The sequence below is a fragment of the Pleurodeles waltl genome, chromosome 3_2 (assembly GCF_031143425.1).
Source record: "Pleurodeles waltl isolate 20211129_DDA chromosome 3_2, aPleWal1.hap1.20221129, whole genome shotgun sequence".
In the NCBI taxonomy this organism is placed as follows: domain Eukaryota; kingdom Metazoa; phylum Chordata; class Amphibia; order Caudata; family Salamandridae; genus Pleurodeles; species Pleurodeles waltl.
In genome coordinates, this window is record NC_090441.1 from 123,807,423 (window position 1) to 123,829,556 (window position 22,134).

The 22,134-nt window shown below is 42.1% G+C and overlaps 1 protein-coding gene across 2 annotated transcripts in view; it reads left to right on the forward strand.

The window, feature by feature from the left end:
- Positions 1-22,134, forward strand: part of NOS2 (nitric oxide synthase 2) — a 60,885-nt gene that overhangs the window by 19,099 nt on the left and 19,652 nt on the right. For both annotated transcript variants that reach the window (XM_069226968.1, XM_069226967.1), the window contains exons 4-19: positions 2,592-2,673; positions 3,277-3,396; positions 5,511-5,659; positions 7,529-7,691; positions 9,218-9,309; positions 10,620-10,761; positions 11,375-11,514; positions 11,988-12,162; positions 13,223-13,324; positions 13,660-13,854; positions 14,930-15,012; positions 15,111-15,255; positions 16,178-16,282; positions 18,186-18,235; positions 19,290-19,464; positions 21,410-21,542. In XM_069226968.1, the coding sequence (XP_069083069.1) occupies positions 2,592-2,673; positions 3,277-3,396; positions 5,511-5,659; positions 7,529-7,691; positions 9,218-9,309; positions 10,620-10,761; positions 11,375-11,514; positions 11,988-12,162; positions 13,223-13,324; positions 13,660-13,854; positions 14,930-15,012; positions 15,111-15,255; positions 16,178-16,282; positions 18,186-18,235; positions 19,290-19,464; positions 21,410-21,542 (2,051 nt within the window). The remainder of the gene's footprint in view (positions 1-2,591; positions 2,674-3,276; positions 3,397-5,510; positions 5,660-7,528; positions 7,692-9,217; positions 9,310-10,619; positions 10,762-11,374; positions 11,515-11,987; positions 12,163-13,222; positions 13,325-13,659; positions 13,855-14,929; positions 15,013-15,110; positions 15,256-16,177; positions 16,283-18,185; positions 18,236-19,289; positions 19,465-21,409; positions 21,543-22,134) is intronic.

A 22,134-nucleotide genomic window follows, 5' to 3' on the forward strand; every position in this document is an offset into this window, starting at 1 on the left:
TACTTCCCCGCTACGCTAATTCGCAGCTGGAGATGGTTATTTCGGGGGAATCTGAGATGTTGTTGATGCCAGGAGCCCATTATGTCTTTCCTCTCCTACTCTCCTGTGTGAAAGGGGTGAGGTCAACAGCACAAAGTTAATCGGTTTCCAGAGCTTCTCTTCTCTGTAAACATCTTTGGCCTGAAGACCTAGACTGGTCAGACCCTCACAAGGAGCTCTGCTCCAAGCTGTTGGTCCATGGACCATATGGCAACTGTGCAACAGGGCAGACCCTGTGTTAGGGACGCCTGCCTGCCAGGGCGCTGCTGTAAGTGTAACATGTAGTAGACTAACTGCATTCAATAAGACCAGCTCGGTTAGTGGTGGTGTAATAGTCCTTTCCAAATTCTTGGCTGGATAACATAGATTTATTTCAGCCTGACGTTTGATGAATCGACCGCTTGAACGTAAGTCTTCTTCAGAATAGTCAGTACCAGGTTCTTCGTATGATCCAAGGCTAGAGGGGTTAATTATTTGGCTTCCTGACTTCAGGCACAAGGGCGTCTGGGTGTGTGCACTGAATATCGACACCAGGATATTGATGAAACACAATATCGAGGACAAAATATGGGCAATAAAGTACTAACAGTTAAATAAGTCTAGATTTTCTATACCTAATTCCATATTTATCTACCTTGATGATATATATATATACATACGTATATATATATATTTTCAAGGTATGTAGATTTGGAGTGAAGAATAGCAAATCTATAGTTCCCTCTTTGCTCTTACATTTTACCTTTCGATATTTTGTCCCTTGATACTCTTGTAACCACGATATTCGGGGGAGGGGGTTCGATATTATGTCGTACAACTGAGCTTGTGAGAATCTAATTCCAGCCCAGAGTTTATGGGTTCTTGCTTTTTGCCCAAAAGGCTTGTAACAATGAGGTTTTTGATGCAGGAAGTAAAGGAGCTGTTTGCAAACCAGAGTCTTGATAACACCAACTCAACCTAGGCACTAAATGTTTGAATGAAGGATAAGTATGAGAAAACATGGCTTCTTCACTCTGGTGACTTGAGGAACCTTGGCTGGATCACACCTGAACAGCACATCCAGATTCCTCAGTTGGAGAGTGGGAGCAGAATCTTGACACAGCACCATTGGTCAAATAGAAATCTAGAGGCTGAGGATGAGCCCACAGCAAATATAATATTTTTGCCAGATGCCCGTCCAGATAAGTGGTCAACATCCATTCACTATGTTTATCCTAACTAGGCTGCTAATTCCAATTTGGGCACCAACTCCCTTCTGCATAGGGATTATGAGTTGTGAACATATTGCACACTCTGCGGAGTTTTGCACTTGAGATTTTCGCCCAAAAAGCACCTGCCACAAATTCAGGTAAATAATACATATAGAGGGGCTGAGCACTTGGAAATGAGGGAAAGGGTGTTGAATCAGCACATCATCCCTCAATTTGAGGGCTGAAACATGGAGTTGTGTGGTAATTTTGCACCTGCTAATCACTACACCCCTCTATACTGCAAAGTGCAGGTGCACGATTATTGCACTGAATTTGCACCTAAGTTAGAATAACCCCATAAGGATATATGTCTGGAAGCTGGCCATGATGAAAGTGTTGTGTAATGTCACCGCTCCTTGTTAGCAATCTCACCAAACGCTCGCTTTTTTGTCTTTTATGTCTTTTTAGTAAGCTTTTGTGTAATTGTTTGACAGTTATTACTACTGATGAGAAATGACAACGTGTGTGGAATTATCATTTTCCTGGCCTAGTTTTGTGAAGTTAACAATCTACACAAATTTACAGTTGGTCCCCTTCTTAAACAAACTTCTCCCCTGTGTGAAACTTTGCACAAAGTAGCTTGGGGTTTTTGAAGTTTTTGAATGATATTTTTCTTCCAAAGCTGTTTTGTGGAGAATTCTTTAAAATAAAACCTTCATGAAGTTTGCACACCATACAGTCAAAGTATGATGGACAATTGGAGTATGGTGGATACCTGCTAGCCTTAGCTTGTCCTTTGGTATCCCTGCCATTGCCCTTGCTGTCCCTGATCTCAGAGGTCATGAAAGCATTAGTAGGAACATAAAGTAATCAGGATCCTAGGAAACATATATATTTCTGTAGTTTGCACTCATTATCCTCCAAATGATGCCCCTGAAGAATAAAGCAGACTAATGAGCGGCTAGGGATGGGACTAGGGGTCAACCCTCTGATGCAACAGGGGTGAAAGGGTGCATTGGTGTCACTTGTGCTATCCCTGGTATTTTGGTGTCTTGACATCTAATGCAGAGAGTCCCAGACCAGAAGCCCCTGTTAAGTGGGGGCAGACTCCCATGAAGGTTTTTACATTGAGGAGACTAGCACTGTGCAGCAGGTTCAGTGGCGCTGAGGCCCAGAGCCCTGGGAGGGGGGCATTGAAACCTGGTAATTAAGGTTTTTAATACCCCAACAGCAGTCAAAGTGGCTATTTCCTTGCTTGCACCAGGGCCTATGACATTCTTGCTACATCCATCGTGTAAGTCACATGAAGCAGCACAGATGGTGTAGGGACATGTAAACTGAACGTGTGCTTTCCTCCCACAGTCCAGCACCACAGAAGGAAGCCCAGCTGAATGGCGAGAGGAAGAATACGGACGCCATGACACACGTGGTGGCACAAACAGAGGTAGGTGACTGCAGCCAGGAAGCGACTTCCATTCTTCACACTGTCATCCTTGGGCTGAGATCTCATGGCATCTGAAGGACGCCTCAGTACAGGCTAAATTCTTCTTCTGCTCTTCCCGGCTCACCTGCCATCCCTTCTGGTGGCTCGCCTCACGTCTTTCACCTGTCATGACTCTCTGACTTCATCTTCACATAAATAATGACCTAATATGTGACCTATGGGTGTCAACTGGAGGTAGCCAGTGGTAGTAGCTGCCACCTCTGGCTTGGCCTTTGATTCTCCTTGGCAGCAGCCACCAAAAGTTAATTGGGTGTCAGTTTACTTTCTGCCTCTCCACTCTATTCTCTTCTTCCAACCCTCAGAAGCATGTAGGAGGGTTTTAAAAGGCTAAGCAGTCATCCTGTGGTGTCATCTGGAGTCTGCTGAGATAGGCTGAAACAATGGCACTGCCCGGCCTTTGAAATCAGCAAACTCGGTGTTTGCTGTCTGAGGGCAGTGATGACATGACCTCTCACCAGCCTGTGCACGGAGGGCGCTCGGGGTGGGGGTCCATTGCCGCTCCCCCCACTAACACTGTCTCTCTTTGTTCCCTCCTGGCTCCAGAAGACGACAAACCACATCGTCCCAGTGGTGAAAGCTACCCAGTGCCCGAGGTATCTCAAGCTGAACAACTTCCAGAATGGCACCACCTTTCAGGACACGCTGCACCAGACGGCCAAGGAAGTAAGTGTGTGTGCTGGAACCTGGCCCTGTACCGCCCCTTAGAGGCCAGGCAGCCAACCTCCCTGCAACACAGTGGTCCTGCCTGGAATTTCAGTGCCTACTAGGCAGGATGCCAGAGGACAGTTAGCAAAAAGCCCATTTTACCTGATATTCCATTTATCTACGAGTAGGTGAGGACTGTACTATCTTAGACTAGGTTGCCTGAGCCTGTGAGTTTAAGTAATCCAAGCCAATTTAATTTTATATAGTTTATCTGATGAGTTTATTTAAGACTACCTTATCTGAAACTATTTTTTCTCATCCTGTCTAATTTATCTGAGTCTCTACTTATTGAAAGTATTTGATCACAGTCCATTATCTGGCCCTAATTATCTGGGTCTACTCTATCCAAGATTAATTCATCTGCCCTAGGTGATTTAAGACCATTACATCTGAACCCTGCTAATATATATGTAAACATAGTTTATCTCAGTGTACTTTGCCTGAGTCTAGCCTATCTAAGACTACCTTACCTGCGACAAGTTAAGCTGAGTCTAGTTTATGTAATACATGTACATCTAAGACTACCTTATTTCAGACCAGTTTATCTCAATCTAGTTTATTTCAGACTACTTAACGTAAACTAGTTTGCCCAAACCTAGTTTAGCCGACCCTAGTTTATCAGAGTCTCGTTTAAGCATGATAGTTTACCCAAATTGTATAATGTGACACAATCTAATGTGTGACTAGTTTTATCCAAAACTAGCCTAACTAGGCCTAATTTATCTGAGTCTAGAATATCTGAGGCTACTTTACGAGTCTACCTAACGTTTATGACCCTAGTTTTCAAGGTGTGGTCGTTAGATGACCTAACGAGTAATGTTTACACTGAATGGAGAAAAAAAACAAGAAACGTCTATAGTAGCACAAGTAAACTTGGTGCTAAAACTATCTGTTCTTGTTGCACTTATTTCCCCTGCAAATGTAGAGGTTGGGTGCATAAAACTGATAAACTCCCGGCACACATAGCAGTATTTCTGCTAGGGAGATTTTGCCCCTATTACCTATACCACACTCTAAATTGCTTGAGCGAAGACATTCCACATTCGAGGGCCTTCCTACTAAATGGCTGCCCTGCCTCACTGGCTTGGTGCCCTAATGGCAAAGGAAGGTCATTGGGTCCTTTGGAGTGGATTTAAAACCCTTCACTATTGGAGACTTTTTCAGTTCTACAGCCAGTCTGAAGGGCTGTCTCTAGCAAAGATGATTGCCTGATGAGACGGTACTTCAGAGTTGCTAGAACTACCAGAGCAATATCACTTTCAACATTCAGGGACATTGTCCAGTTCGCAGACAACTACTGTAACGTCATCTACTAAGGGTTATTTCATCAGCTGGCAATTTATGGAATAAAATCCACTGGGGGTTATGTAATTAGACAAATAAGGCAAGGACATTCACAAGGGCTACTCTGCAACTAGGTAACAAATGCAATTCTGTGGACAAGTAGCTAATAAAACAACTTCATTTGGTTGCTAGAGAACTAATGCTACAACATTCACCTGTGGTTATTTTGTTGACAGTTTACCCAACAATAACCACAGTGTGTGATTCTGTCAACAGATACTGTGTGTTTTTTTATTGCGTGAATACCTATATATTTTAATAGCTTCAGCCTGAGCGGCTGCCCTGACTAAGGCCACACATAACCAACTTTGTGGCGGTCGAAACAGGCAATCAGACAAGGAGAATGCATCCTTATTAAGCATGTAATTAAACGAACACTTTGATCTTTGATTGTCAGTGTGATAATTAGCAAACCTAACTAAGAAATAATTCAACACTATGGCTTTTATCCCTTATCAGCTCTAATGCTAAAGGGTGGCTGATTTAAAAAGCTGATTGAGTCCTCAAAATATTGCATGCGTGCAACAATCCACGGACTTGCTTTTGATGCTTTACTAATGTGTTGATATCATTTAAATACCTTTTATATTTGAATGTCATTTCGTGTTGATTAATGCATCATGTGCTGAGTACAGTAGAGGAACCTGCACTGAAGGCACTATGCATAGATAGTATGTAGTGACAGTATGGTCTGGCATCTTGATGTTTTTTTGTCTCGCTTTCTGTAGAATATCAGTTGCCGGACCAAGATTTGCCAGGGATCCATCATGAACCCCAAGTGCTTAGTGAGGGGCCCGCGGGACGGGCCACTCCCACCAGAGGAGGTCCTTCCGCTGGCGATAGAATTCATCAACCAGTACAACAATTCACTCAAAGAGTAAGTTCTTTTTTTATTTATTTATTTAATTATGTGGTCAGTTATTTGTGTGTTTCTTTGTTTATTGTTTTTATTTGTTTGATGTAGTGCTGAGGGCGACCTGGCGGCCTCTTTACATTGATTGAAAATGAAAATACAGTATCACGCTAAATAGACGTAGCGGGAATTGAATGGAATGTCTACAATCTCCACTCATGAATAAAAGTGATGGATAGAATACCAGTAGGCATTTCGTTCCATTTTATTTGTAATCACGATGCATTTATATAGAGGTACCTAAACTATGCAGATAATTATTGGCGCCTATTTCTAAAAGAATTTCATATTTACTTTTTTATTGCCCTCAGTGTGATCAAATGTGCTACAGAGACAACACTTGTCGTTCAGACAAAAAAAACACAACACGAGAAACCAACTTATTAAAATAATAATAAGAACATGGCAAAATAATTTCAGTGTTCGGAGCTCAAGACTAGGGAATGGAACTCTAAAATGTAAAGAAAAATGCAGAAGGTGCAACAACAAAATATATAAATTGGACAAACAGGGGTTGTTAAATTTAAAAATACTTTAAAAAGTAGGATGACTACTAAAATCAATGAAACCAGGAAGAAGTTTTTCTTTCATTTCTATGAGAAGTACAGCAAAGCTCAATCACAAAGGCACAGAGGTACTGTGAAAAGCAGATAAGTTAGGAAAATAACATCAAAGAGCAGAAAACAGGATTAAAAACTAGGCAGCCTTGGTATTTATTAGCACTGGCGGCTCCGTAAAAAAACACGTTGGGCCAGTGGAGGTGTTGAGAAGGAGACAGAAAACACAACAGTTCATAAAAATGCAGCACATAATGGAAACATAAAAGGTTGTGTTGTGTTGTCCAAATAGAATCAGTCACAAACACATTGATCAGCGCTGTACACAAACCTAATTCGGTGTAACTTGTCAGTTCCTTTTTTCTAGGAAGGCTTTCCTCACTTTGCAGTTTGTCAGACACAAATAAATGCCCACTGTGTATTTTGTCGGACTGCATGGCTTGTGCCAGACGAAGTGGAGAGGTCTTATATAACTGTCCTCAGGGCAGATGCAAACTCACAGCTGTCCATACGGAGCAGATGCAGTAAGAGTGTCCCAGGAGTGCACAAAACAGGTGCGCATGTCCTTTGTGACTCCAGGGCACTGTACCTAATTTGGCCCCCCGTGCCCAAATTGTTTTCCCCAGAAGCTGCAGGTGATGGTGCAGAATGTTGGAGTTGCCAAATACCAAGACTTTACAGTCTTGATTCCACCTCATGCCTCTTTTATCCACCACCAAACAGTCCCTGCACTTTAACTCACTCTTGCGGGTTCTTTTTTCACCTCTCACATCCAGATGAGATGCTGTCTGGCAGCGAATTTGTCATCTGTCAAATAGGAAGAAACTGGGCTCTGATTCCAACTACCACAAGACCAAACTGTATGATGTTGGGAGAAAGATATTAATTCTTCGTGCCTCCGTTCATTCATCCACCTAAACAAAGTACCCACCCCCCCCCCCCAAGTATTAGGCTCTTTATAAAACTCGTTATTTATATATATGGCTCCCACACAATAATGTGTTGACATCACAAATTCATCTATATGATGCATTGCCAAGATGGAGTATGATATGATCAATGCTTCTATATGAATTTGGCGATATGTCTGGTACGGTACAAAAAATAAAATAATACACAACAGGAAAACATATGAAAATTGATTCCTATTTTTTTTAGAACATCTTTCCCCAATTAGATGAGGTAACTAAGGTGACATGGGCAGTTGTGATTGGACACAGAATGTTTAGTGGTAGCATTCGCTCAGTGTAACAAAACTCTGCTTTATCTTTTGCAGGCCCAGGATAGAAGAACACTTGGCCCGCTTAGAGACCATCACCAAAGAAATAGAGACAACCGGAACCTACCAGCTTACCGAAGCAGAGCTTATTTACGCCACCAAGCAAGCCTGGAGGAACGCACCTCGGTGCATTGGGAGGATACAATGGTCCAACCTTCAGGTGACAGCCTTACCTGTTCTTACTGTTCAAGAAGACCTACCAGCACAGATCTTTAACCCTTTCACCTCCACAGCACCCATACAATGAGTTTTTCCTTGGGATGAGATCTTGCTGCACTGAAACTGACAATATTTCCAGTCTGTGTAGGAAGTGACACATATTTACTGCCCATACATGCACAGTACAACCATATTTCTGCACACGGTGCTGAATACTGTGTACAGATGAGCAGCGTGGTTGGTCTGCAGCATCATGCGTTGCTGCTGGCTCACATTCACAGATGGTTAATTCATGGTCTTCCTTGTGGGGTGCAGTAACTTTATTAACACTGGTGTGTCATTAGCTTGCCCAGGGATGAATGTATTACGAAAGACAGAAATTAATATTAATCTGAAGGTTTCTTTACAAATCTTCCATTCCCTTGGGTTTGTGTGTCATTGCTCAAATAACTATAAAATAAAAAGTGTACACCATTGAAATGTACCTTCCTGAATATGTGTAAAGAAACAAAGCAAGATCCCTTAATCAAGTTGCCACAAGAAATTTTTTAAAGTTAATTGGATCTATCAAAAGGAAGATATTAGGTGAATCAGTGTTCCTTCAACTTGAAACTCTCTTATCATCTGAGGATGATAATAGAGATTTCAATATTCGCACATTCTAAGACTGATCCATGCTGTGCTGGATATTCTTAGCAGAAGATTATCTGCTAAGAATAGAAAGTATACGTAAGCAATGGCTCAGGACCTATTCAAAAGTTTTGCCCTCTCTACGCAACAGTCTTGAGCCAGCAGGGCAACCGGTCAGCTGAACCCCAAGAGAAACAACTACAGTATGACTCTGAAAGAACTTGAATTCAGACCCTGCCCAGTCTGTGCTGCACAGAATTTGAAAACAATGCTGTCCAAAGAAGCTTTCACAGCAATTCTCCATCACTACAAAACAAACCCTTCCCTCTCTCCTCAGCAGACAGATCACTCCCACATTTCAGGACTAGTAGGTGAAACTTTACATCCCAGAAAAGGAACATAAGCCAGAATTATTGGACACCCCCTGGAAATGCACTTTCCAAATGTATTGTCTTAGTGTACTGCAAAGCGACCACAAAGTGACACATTGACAGTCTATAAAACACTGCTTATCAATAAATAAATGGGCTTATGACCGCCTCAGGCAGTTTTTGTCTTTTGCATGACCTTGTTTTTGTAATACGGTACACTTGTGGACTTTTAGTATCATACATAGTTGCCCGACAAACATTTCCTACAAATTTAATTTTAATTCAAAATTTATATATCTTCCATGTCCCCCGGCAGAAGGGGGCTCTAAAACAGTAGACGGCGTAGAAGAAATGCACAGAAAATTCAGAAATGTATTTTACCATATGGTAGGCCAGTTACTATTTTTCTTTGCAGGTAGTGTACCATCACTCACCCATCGCCACTATGCAGCTTGGAGTTGTATGTTAGCTCTTATGTCATACAGTTTATATTAAAAAAATCTCTGGTTTGTTTCTACTTTTCTAGGTGTTCGATGCTCGGAAGGCCACCACCCCAAAAGAGATGTTCGAATACATCTGCCGCCATCTCAAATATGCCTCCAACAATGGAAACATAAGGTACGTCAACAGGACGTTCATAAAGAGACAACATGGCAGCCATCTTTGTTTGTCCTAGAAGAAATGTTGTGAGAAAGCGGAAGTATGATTTGTTTAGTTATTTCATTTTATTTTCAAATCACTTTTGCCCGGGCTTCTGCACCATTTAGAAAAGAGCTGGTGCTATTAGTAGTGTGCACGTTCTGCACTAACAATCTCCGTGAGGTAGCCTTGTGATGCGCAAATGGTGTAAATAGACACAACAAATCTTCAGGTGATACAAGAAAGAACTGAAGCATGAGTGGTACACAGTTCAGTGGATCCAAAGAGGTGATCTGGGTGAATAAAGGGGGAACAAATTGAGAAGCGATATAGATTGGGAGTGGAGTGACCACACAAGAGGTATAATTGAGGTGAGATGAAGCGTTCCAGTAGGTGTTTGCCACAATCCGTTAGTGACCACAGAGGGGATTTAAGCTCACGGGGGTCGAAGAGCAAGTGATTTAGTACTTTCCAGCCAGGCAGGCACCTTTTTTTTGTAATTCATGGTGATATATTTTGAAATGCATTTTGTTCATTATTGACATTGGTCCATTACACATGGCTACCATTCAGTGGCAAAGTAAATGAGCATTCCTTTCACGAACAGGGATTCCCCTTTACTCTTTGATGCTCAGTGCACAGTTTGCCCTCTCAAAAGTAATTTGAGCCACATTGGCTCCTTGCACGTCCATGGTGGCACGCTCCTTTCTATTAGCGGCCTAGACAGTCACCTACTATTGTATTAACTTAGAACCATCACACTACCGATTAACAAACTCCTCTAAGCATATATTGAGTCAAGAATATCGATGGGGCAGAATATCAAGGACAGATTATCGAAAATAAAATGTAGACAGGTAAGTCAAAATTAATTTTCTATACCAGCTCCACATATATGTCCCTAGATGGTAAATATAACTTCAAGGTATGTAAATGTGGAATTAGGAATAGTAACTCTATGCTTCCCTATGTGTATTGATATTTGGTCCCTCAATATTCTGTTCTCGATCTTCTATCCTCAATATTAGGATGCCACGATACTGCGGGTGTCGATATTCAGTAGTGCAGTCCTCTCAACGTTATTTGAATGCGTGATCCCATGTTCACACCTTACTTTCGGCGTGTATCTCCCATCTCTCTTTTCCTTGAATCATTATACAGTGCACTGATGGCCAATGGTGCCTGGTCCATGCTTTATAAAAACTGAAATATTATTAAACGGTGTATAGTTCTGGGATCGACTCTGGTGCCTGGTTTTCACCACCTTTCAATCTGCTCCTCTTCCATAGATCCACCATCACAGTCTTCCCACAGCGTACAGATGGGAAGCACGATTTCCGATTATGGAACAGCCAACTGGTTCGCTACGCCGGCTATCAGATGGAGGATGGATCCTTCCTGGGTGACCCGGCGAGTGCAGAGTTCACACAGGTGCAGTAGCATAGGAACAAATGATCTATGTATCTGTCCATTGGCTCTTCTCTGGAGAGTTCACCAAGGTAGAGTCGCACAGGAACTGTCTGGCCATGTATCTGCCCAGCGGTCCTTCCTGCAGAGCCCACACAGGTACATAGCTCAGGAAGGAAGTTGCCTGGACATGTGCATTCTCTATGGCCCTTCAGGCAAATGCCATTCTTTGAAAGGCTTCGGAAACTCAGCAGGACGTAGAGACTGAAACTCATATCTTCTACACCTGTGGTAGTGACTGAAACCCATAGCTTGTCCTTCACTGGTGGCAATGACGGAGACCTGTAGCTTAGCCCGCAGTGCTAGCTGTGCCTGAAGCATCGAGCCTGGCCTGCAGCGTTGGCAGTGAGTGAAATGCTGTGCTGATTGTGGGTGAAATCTTTAGTCTGACCTGCAGGAAAGGAAAGCCATCTTGCCAGGAACACAATGGATGCCTATAATGGAGCTAGCAAACTTCTGTTGGAAAGTTGTTCTTGTCACCCAAATAAGGTGACTCTATCTGTTTTTTTCCCCCTGCTCTAAGTATCCCATCTCCCTCTCCCTGACCTCTCTCACTCTCTATCTCTGTCTCTCTCAGGTGTGCATAGATCTTGGATGGAAGCCAAAGTATGGCCGCTTCGATGTCCTTCCCCTAGTGCTCCAAGCCAACGGTGAAGACCCTGAAGTTTTTGAAATCCCCCCAGAATTTATCCTAGAAGTGTCAATGGAACACCCGAAGTAAGTAGAGTGGATGTTGCATTCCAGAGATGGCTCATGCCACAATTAAACACAAACACATTTTACTATAGGGGACTACCCAAGATTTAACAATGGGGTGGGATAGTGGTAATATCAGTCCACATCTCTCTCCTTAGTACGATTCTTTCGACAACCGAGAAATGTGTCTGTTGTTACACTGAGTTCAGAAACCGAGAAACAGGCTGGTAGATTGGTCGAAAGATGGAATAGATAGATAGATAGATAGATAGATAGATAGATAGATAGCATAGCAAAGAAAAGACACCGTAAGGAATCCCACACAGATCCTACATTCCTTATGTGCATAGATAGTGGCATATCGTTTTGCAAGTCAGCTTCTTCAGTTATGTTTATAATTTTCCCAACAATCTCAAGAAAGTTTACAGAGTAGAGATCTGATTAACAGTTGGATGATGGCATGTGGTTGAATCTCATCTCCTTCCTCTGCACAGGTATGAGTGGTTCAAGGAGCTGGATCTCAAGTGGTATGCGCTGCCCGCGGTGTGCAACATGCTTCTGGAGGTAGGGGGCATCGAGTTCCCAGCATGCCCTTTCAACGGCTGGTACATGGGCACGGAGATCGGTGTCCGAGATTTCTGTGACGTGCAACGCCTCAACATTCTGGAGGTAAGCGGCTAGCAAACCTGTCCGGGTGCACGTGTGTGTACCTACTAAATGCTTATTGACATATTCTGACCAGGTTCTAGATCGCAGACACTGCACAGTCACACATGTACAGGCTAACTAATGATTATAGGCTTATTCCAAATGTTACTGGCTCGCGGTTACATCCCTGCCCACTCATTGCTGATGTCCAGGCTAATTACCACTGCGAGGAGCCCCAATCACTGGGCGGCCTGGAGAGAGCGTAAACCACACGGGTTTGGGTCACAGCCTGTGGAAATCACCGTTTTTGCTCCATTTAAAACATAGCAATTTGGAATCCATTCCATTCAATCAGTTTATTGCACAGTGTGGTAGCTTCTAGGGGTTCTTGAATGAGATGCCCAGAGTGCAGAATATGCAAATGTAAATACACAGCCATTGATTTATAGTATTTAACATAAATAAATAAGTGGATTAGTACATACAAAATAAACAAGGAAATAATACATCATTAAAACACACTTAATAGTAAACAAAAAAAATGGATACATGCACGAATAGGTAGCACAAATGAGTGAAACAATATATAGATCATTGATCGGTACATCGAGAATAAGTAAAGAAAACAAGCATCTTTTGGTTCCAGAGTCACGGAAAGCTCCACGCTGATGCTCGATCTTCATAACTCGAGGCCCACGATGACTCCTCGGGCCCTCGGTACAATTAGGCAGGAGTAATCCAGTGTATTTCCACAGTATCTGAATTACTATTACACAAAGTTCCGGCAATTTGGGGGATGGGTAAGCACCGGGAAGCCCATGTTTGGGGGATACCATGCTGGAATTGGTATTTCCCTACCAAATCTTGCATTTTTTCCTTGTGTGTCAAACACAAATGTCTGATGCTTTTAGCAGCTGAAATCGCACCCTGAACACAACTTGTGATCTCAATATTCAGGATTACCAGATGCACTTGAAATGACATTTGTAATGTTTCTGATGCTAAACTGTTAAACTAAAGATCCACTTGGAAGTCTTCGCTTCCTTACTCACTCATCACTGTATGTCTGTTTCGCCTGCAGGAGGTCGGGCGAAGGATGGGGCTGGAAACACACAAGATTGCTTCCTTGTGGAAAGACCGGGCTGTCGTCGAGATAAACGTGGCCGTATTGTATAGCTTCCAGGTAAGTCGCGACATGAGCCCTTCCGTGTTACTTTGAGAGAACAGCGCATGGCACTCATCGTCCCAAGTGCATTTCCTTGCCCTGTTCTTCTTCTATATTTCTTAACTGGGTCCAGGTGGTGCTGAGGCTCTTGACCAATGGGATGCTCCTGTTTGGTATAGCATGGTTTTGTGCTGCGATATTTCACCCCGAGAAGCATCATAAAAAGCACACCAGGATAATTGTGACTACCTCATTGGCAGTCCTAGGTCTTCCTATAAGAAGGGCTTGCTCTATCCAAGATCCTCAAAGGCTATTGCTAAGGTTAACAATCTCCCATGTGCATTTCCTTGCAGAAACAGAATGTCACCATTATGGACCACCACTCAGCGGCTGAGTCCTTCATGAAGTACATGCAGAACGAGCACCGGCTCCGCGGAGGGTGCCCGGCCGACTGGATCTGGCTTGTGCCTCCCATGTCCGGAAGCATCACACCTGTGTTCCACCAGGAGATGTTAAACTACGTCCTGTCACCCTTCTATTACTATCAGGTAAGAGATGCAGATGGGACATGTGTGTCCAGGGGAGGGATCATGTTAATCCATTGCCATGGTGAATAGTCATCAGTAAGTCTCCGATAGGCAACTCCGCTTTAGCAGTGTAGAATTATTACACTAGAAAGGAGAGTACAAGCAGGTACTCAAAGGAGTAAACGTTTAATCGCTTAAATCAGAAGCATTTTCTAACACTTTGGTAAGTGCAGTCAAACATTAAACAGATTGCTATGAAAATGATACGTTACATGTTCTAGTGCGTTTTGTCACTAACTTAACACGAAAATTCCCAGCAATAGCATTTTAGATATACATGCTAAAGCTGCCAATGAACTTTAACATAAGATTATTTTCAGAGTTTAGTGAATAGAGATAATGATTCTCTTGAATCCTCGTTCTATCTTAGAACTGTTTATAATATTTATAGAGGGAAATTGTAAAAACATTTTCTGTAAAGTATTTGTATAAGGTTTATATAACAAACACTTAGCGTCTCAAATATTCTAATAGACATGACTGAATAAAAAATATAAATGTAATTTTAAAAAACCTTCAATTTGTTGCTTTAATCTGTAAGAGACAAGGCAGAAACTGGGTAGGATTATTTACATAAGAAAAAAAGCCATTTCCAATCTTTCATAAAGATCAAGGAACATCATTATTTGCGGTCTTGACACTTACAAGGAGTAATACTTGAAAACCATCTTATATACAGTTAATTGGAAGCTTTTGAATGACCGAAGAAATTCTGTAATAGATTTCTAGTGGTAATGACTCAGGTAGGCACACCCATAATTTGTTGCTGTTCTAAGGGATGTAAATCATACAGGAATTTTGGTTATGTCTACATTGAGGGACGGGTCTATCATTTTGGCTGCACTTAGAACTTAAATATACGCGTTCGAAGTATTGTTCGTTTGAAGTGCATGAATTGTACTGTCATCTTAAGGATGACTACAGTAAACTACTAGGAAATTTACATAATGTCCTCCTAAACTTCTTCACTGGATATATCTGCGAAATGTACCCTGCGAATGCTCTTCATTTACGTGGTTTATTCATAATTCCATAGGTGGAACCCCATAAGACACACGTATGGAAAGATGAGACACGAATGCCAAAGAAGAAGAAGATCAAATTTAGTGTTATGGCCAAGTGAGTTTCCAGTCTACAAATCTCTTGTTGCTCATGATGATACATTCTGAAAAAAATATGAAGGTTGTGGAACTGATTTTCTGTTTGTGTTTCCGCAGAGCTGTGGTCTTCATGTCAGCACTAATGCGGAGGACCATGGCGCGGAGAACAAAGGCCACCATTCTGTACGCAACTGAAACGGGGAAATCTGAAACTTTTGCCAATAAACTGTGCATGCTGTTCAACTGTGCCTTCAACACTAAGGTAAGGTGGCACATCCATCCTCTGTACAGTCAAGGAAGCGTAGGCACATATTTATGGTCACCGTGATGCCCTGCCCTGCGTCACAGGGAAAGGGCAGGAATGCACCATATTTATCCAGTTTGGCACATTCCTGTCCTTTCCCCCTGCGCTGGTGCCCTTTTGGCGGCCTATCGACAATGCAGGCACCCTTGCGCCACAGTGCAAGGGTGCCTGCACTGCATGCAGGATTGTTTTTGTGCACGAGGGACTCCTTCCTGCATAAAACCCTCCTGAGAGGCTTTTTCCTCTTTCTGTGTGTGCTGCAGAATGCAGCACACACAGAAAGAGGAACAATTAAGGAGAAATAAACATATTTCTCCTGGTTACTGGAGAGGCGTATCTTTTTGGCCCATTCCCAGGTTTACAAGTTCTTGTAAATCTGCGAATGCGTCAAAATCCATAAATTTTTGTGGGAATACTCATGCAACACCCATGGAAATGTTTCCCTGGCGCAGAGTAATGTAACACAGCAATTTGTGCTGCATTACGTTACTTAAAATTTATGAAGCCAAGGTGGTCTTGCATGGCTTCATAAATCTCACTTAAGGTCACTTGGGCAGTGACAAGGCTTTTATGGCTAAACCAGTGAATGTGTCCATCCTCTCTTTTTAGAGTGGCACTAAAGTGTCATTGTGTGTAGAGCTGAGCACTCAGCTAAAAATATCTGTTCTCTGAAACCAGTGGTGTAGTGCTAGGAACAGTGCAAGGATTGTCAGCACAAGCGGCAAAACTGTATTTTTGCCTCTGGTGCTCCTCCCCTCAGCAACAGTGCCATATTTGCAGCTCCAAAACACAACATGGTGTTTTCTGGTTCCTCTGCTGATGGTGTCACAAGGTAGCTGTATTATGCCAACTAATCAATGAAGGTATTGCCCTCTTCCAGGTTATGTGCATGGACAAATATAAAGTCAGCGACTTGGAGAAGGAAACGTTCCTGCTGGTGGTGACCAGCACGTTTGGCAATGGAGATTCCCCCCACAATGGAGAGGTGAGTCATTGTACACATCAGGTCACAGCACCAATGAATAATTCAAGATTCACAATGATTTATGAGATGCCTCACTATTACAGGTCCACTATTGCTATGATATGCGCTGTATCCATCAGTACCATGTTGATATGACACATGCTGCTGGACTCTGTCAGTAGTACCATAGATTGCTAGAAGGGCAACACATTCTGTTAAAGGCCCTGTTGGGATAGACTGAACTGCATTTGGGGGTCCATCTTGAAGGAGAGGTCTTTTAACCAATGTACGCCTTGAAGCCTTAGGGGTTTAATTCTATTAGAACATTCCACCCATTGAAGGCAGAATATTCTAAATTGAGCTGCCACAACTCCAGTGCCTTCAACGGAGCCCCCAATATTTCAATGTATTAATAATCAATAACTGCAAAGGGTTTATCAGACAAAAATCACATACTATTACTTTCTACATTTATCTAATTTCCTAGTCTCCAACACCCTTTCTGTTGGTATCCCTGAAAAGGCCATACCTCGCTGGACTGAACGAAACCCCTCGCCCGGCAGTGGGGGGCTGGTTTAACGTTCCCGGCCACAGACGCTCTTCTCATTCATCCCTCTGCACAGGGTTTCTGGTGGCACTCACATCGGTTTCACTTCTACAGCCTCCCACCCCAGCATCTTTTACGGTCCCTCACAGAATAAGATGTGCCTTTAAGTACACACAATGTTCCTCTCACTCCCCTATATGTACAGCAGGTCACACATCTGATTCCCACCCTAGGCCAGCCCAGCCTTCCATTCTTCTGAGGTTGGGGCATTAAGTAGCAGTTAACTGGGTTGCACTAACACCTGCCATACAGAGAGCACAAGTGTGGTGTGAAGTGATTAAAATATCATTATTATTAATACGAATAATAATAATAACAATAATGTGACTATTATTCTTATTGTCATTATTATTATTTTATTGATACTACTACTAGTAACAACAAGAGTAATAATATAAGGATGTAGTACTTCCTGCTGTACAGTATAAGGATGTTGCAAGTCACCGAGGAGCTCCATAACCATATAGAGGAGAAAAGCCGAAGGCCAACTTGAAAAATCCCTATCATGTACAGCAGGGGTACTTTATCCCATATAATATATGGTCACACCATCACCTTTCCCACAAACCACTTCAAACCTTGGTGCATAGCTCTTTCATATGAAAGAGTGAGCATGTTTGCAAACTTGAAGAATACCAACAAATCCTCTAGTGAACAATTAAACACATCAAAAGCCTGTTAGATATTTGTTGCAAAAAGATATAAGAAAAAGTTTAATTTGTCAGTTCAAAAATAAAAGTTGCAGTAGGTCAGAAAGTGTAGAAGCATACAGAAAGAGACTAGCTTTTCTTTATTTGTCATTGTAAGCTAGAAAAATAGAGCAGAAGAGAGAAAAGCAACATTTCATTTTCATTGCTTTAAACGGCTCCGTGACCTGACCTGCCTTTTACCTTGGCTGTTGGCTCTGTCAGCCACATTGTGATGTTACAACTTGACTGTAATAGCTTATTACAGCCAACTTCTGACGTCTTCTTTTTATAATTGGCGACTGGGTGTGTCAAAAGTCACTGATTATATGGAAATTAGTGAGAGACCTTTATACAGGCATTGGAGAATCCCATGAATCATAATAATATTACAAGCACTACTGTCAGTAGCTGAGATTTGTTTGAACTAGCAATAGATGAATGAACAGACGGCTGCGACATTATGGCTTTATTCCAAGGTGTAATATTTTTGTGCATGTGATCAATTTTGACTTCAACAACACAGATTTGTTTGCCTGATGAACAATAGTAATTTTTATCAAACATAAACTGAATTACACTTCAACATGTTTCGTCTGCGTTGTATACTCACGTTTTAATTCTTCAACAGGCGTTCAAGAAATCCCTCTTTGCTCTGAAAAAGCTGAACAACAAATTCAGGTATTTTTATTTTGTTTTCGTTCTAGAGGCACTTTGACAAACTTGTTTTGAAAATCACCAATAATAACAAAGTTGTCTACCAATCAGGAACGGTTTATGGACTCAATGGTAGCTCAGTGGCTTGACCTACTAACTAAACAGCTTCAGGTTACACGTTCAAGGTTCAGAAGGGGGGCTTCAGCCATAGATGATTCGAGGTGAATTAAACAAGTCCTGTTTATCTGGGCACCGGTAGGAAAAATGGATCGGATTTATAAACAGGGAAGCAATTCCATGAAAGGAGACGGAAACAAAATCTGAATATGCATTGGGTGGTACCTAATGAACGAGGAGTATCCCTGACGTGACCTAATAAAAGGTGTCATTTCAGGATTTTTCACTTAATGTTACAGATCAGGACAAGTGGCCTTCAAGAGGAGCAGTTTAATAGATGTCTTCTTAACTCTCCTGGTAGTTTTGGATTATATAAGACAAGAGATGGGGAAAAGATGTGAAATCATGGCTAATCTGTCGGCTTTGGAGTGTCTAGACCAGGGTTCGAACCCTGAGTCTGACACTAGAACGAAAGTCCTTTGAAACTGGAAAAGTTAATTAATTCCCAAAAATACAGATACATGAAACATAATGTGATTGAGTGAATAAAGATGTAAATCTGTTCATCAACACAACCCCTAGAATAAACAGTGCAGATCTAGGTTTGTGCTATATAAGCACCAATATGTACAGAAAGGACCATTGATTGTGCCTGATAAGGTAAGGGAGCAGCCTTGGGCACCACCTAGTGGCACCCCAAATTAATGAAAAAAACATGAATGCTCCAGTAGCCAAATATCTACTCAGTCTACACCACTAGTATCACTGGACCATGAGGACCTTGATCCATGCCAAAGTTTGAGGAGAACCATTAACAATTTACATGATTCCTATTTAGAGTCGTAGTATGCAGATTTTTATATCTCGATCTGGCTCTTGCGGGCCAACACTGAACACCCCGGAATAAAAGTACTATGTGCAGTATCAGTGCTAGACCCAGAATGCCTTCTTGTTCCCGCAGGTACGCCGTGTTTGGCCTTGGATCGAGCATGTACCCCCTCTTCTGCGCCTTCGCCCACACAGTAGACCAAAAGTTGGCTCAGCTTGGTGCCACGAAGATCAGCCTGACGGGTGAAGGTGATGAGCTCAGCGGGCAGGACGAGGCCTTCATCACCTGGGCATTACATACCTTTAAGGTACTTTTTATACTTGCTCTTCAACATCACACAGAACTGAAATAACATGATTGGACACATGGGCCTGACACTGTGCAAACCACATGACATTACTTGATGGCCTTATCAGTGTCTAAGAGCTTCTTTTGAGACTTACACTTTTGTAACTAGCATGTTGGCATATCTCGGTCTCTTTGCCCCCCCCCCGGGTGTCCAATTTACGTCAACAAGGGTGGGAGTCATGCCAGATTTCCAGACTACCCACTGTGTTAATGAGTTTCATTTATACTCACTGTATGACAATTTAGGTCATGTGGCCTGCATGAATAGCTGGCATCCTCTTGGACCTACGTTGAACACTTCTGAGTTACCCACTGAACAGTCATTTTTAGGTGTGGCTTGACAGCACTGCTGTCTATAGACCTATTGTTATCTATACATAGTGTGGGTTTTAGCTCCTTTCAGAGGAGTATTCCTCTCTCTTACCACATGCTATTGAATGGTAGGTGTATCATTCCACTTCCTATGGAGTGCTGGTACTGCAAAGCATGAGGGACTTTTTCACATATTAAAAGTGCACAGGCTTATCAAGCATTAATGTCTCATTGCAAACAAATATTATTCTTTTTGTCCACGTGGTATGCTTTTTAATGTTTTAGTTTTAACCAGGACTCACAATGCATGCAAGAACATTAGCTTTGTCAATGTTTGTTTCATATGATGTGCCTATTACCTTGGCTACTTCTGACTTTAAACGGTTTAAGGCCTATTATGAAGGAGTAACTTGAAAATTGGTATTATTCCCAGAAAAAACAGATTATATATGCCAATAGCATCCTACTATTTTAATTAATGCTTCAATTAATGTAAGCACATTCTAGACCATTAATTAGTTTGCCCAATATGCAGTCTAGACACGGGTCAGCCATTTGCAGTTCAGTACCTCCCTGGAGACACTCGTGAGGACAAAACCTGTTTGTGGTAGCTTTTGTAGCCATCTAGAGGGGACCTGGCTTGGCAGTATGGGTGAATCATTACCTCCTAGAGCAGGGCCAAGTCTGAATGATATAAAGCGGTCCTTGCCTGGGGTGCCATAGTGGGCAAAGAAAACGACGAACTGGATTGACATCCTGAATAATTACCAGAGGCTGAGATTAATTCAAGCATTCCATCTATCACCTTTTTATTTTCCCATTTTCATCAATGGTTTCTCCAGACTTTGCTGAATCTTTTAAGACTTTCTCACTGCACTTCAGCACACTGGAGAAGAGCTCTCACCAACAGACATCATTATTTTGGTGCCTGATTGACTGTTCCTGCTCCAACCAGATCTGAACTTTATTCTCTTCTGGCCTGTATCCCAACCCGAGGCGCTATGAGGCCGCAGTATGATGACATGCAGCACCTTACAAACCTCTGAATACAATATTCATGAATAGCTAGCAAGAGACGGTCATCTTTCCCCCTCTTTCATTCTCCCACCCTGCCCCGATTGAAAAAGTCTTATTTGTGTAGGGATCAGAACTCCTAGCAGTGCTATACGTAACACGCTCCTGCAATTTGTTGGTGATGAATTTCACAGGTTAAACGTACAGTGGTAAAAAGTGCAATAGCAATATAGGCAGACTTCTTTACAGGCAATACCAACATCTGCATCACATTCCTCATTTCCTAAAGGAAAATCTGCTTTAGAAAATATTTACCACACCTGGTAATACTGTACCTCACAGTGTTGGTATTTACTGGGTGCCCACTCCTAACCAAGGTCTTAGTCCTTTCAATCTTCAGTGTTTGCCTTCCCTCCATGGCAGAGAATCTTGTCTTAGAGTCAGTACTTTGTAAAATACCTGAAGGATACTGTATATAGGTCGAGAGTCACTGCAGGTCAATGAATGAAAGTGGAGTGCATGGTGTTAAAAGTGTTCAAAACAAAATAACATTTAAAACTCTACTTTTCTATCTGTAGATCGCTTGTGAGACATTTACAATTAGGGACAGAAACAAGATTCTTCTCCCCAAATTGTACACTTCACATGAAACCTGGAACCCCACGCAGCACCGGCTTGTGAATGACACTCGGCCCCTGGATCTCACAAAAGGTACTAAAGATTACAGGTTTTACCTTCACTTGTCCTTTGTCTGTTTTTATATTGCGAGGCTTTGAACACAACACAGTGTATCGATGTGGTAGGTGTGCTTCATGACTGGTGATTATGCAGTAGGTGGAGAGGGTTATAGAAGGAAGTTGGCGGGGCACGACACAGCGATAGAGATAGGCGGTACATGGATGAGCCGTGTCTTGAGAAGGCAAGCCTTCAATTTTTTCTGTAGGGACACTGGGCTAGATGAATGAAGCACAGGGCACAAAATATTGATCACGATTTGTTACCAGTATTTTTGTGACCAGTGTGGTATTTTGCAAACCATCCTATGTGCTAATAGGTTTGTCTGCAAAATACCAAATCGTACTGGTTAGAAATTCAACCTACCAAATTAATATTGATGAGGTAGGTCACAAATTATGACATTTGCAGCCATCTGCTGAATGGTGGTCTACAGGGGTGAACAGACCACCATGTCTGTGATTGCATTTAAATAAAGCAACCATTTTTTTTATTGCAGTCCGTTTTCTTAAAAGGATATTGGGATGCATTTAAAAAAATTAAAAGATTACCATTTTTTAAGAGTAGG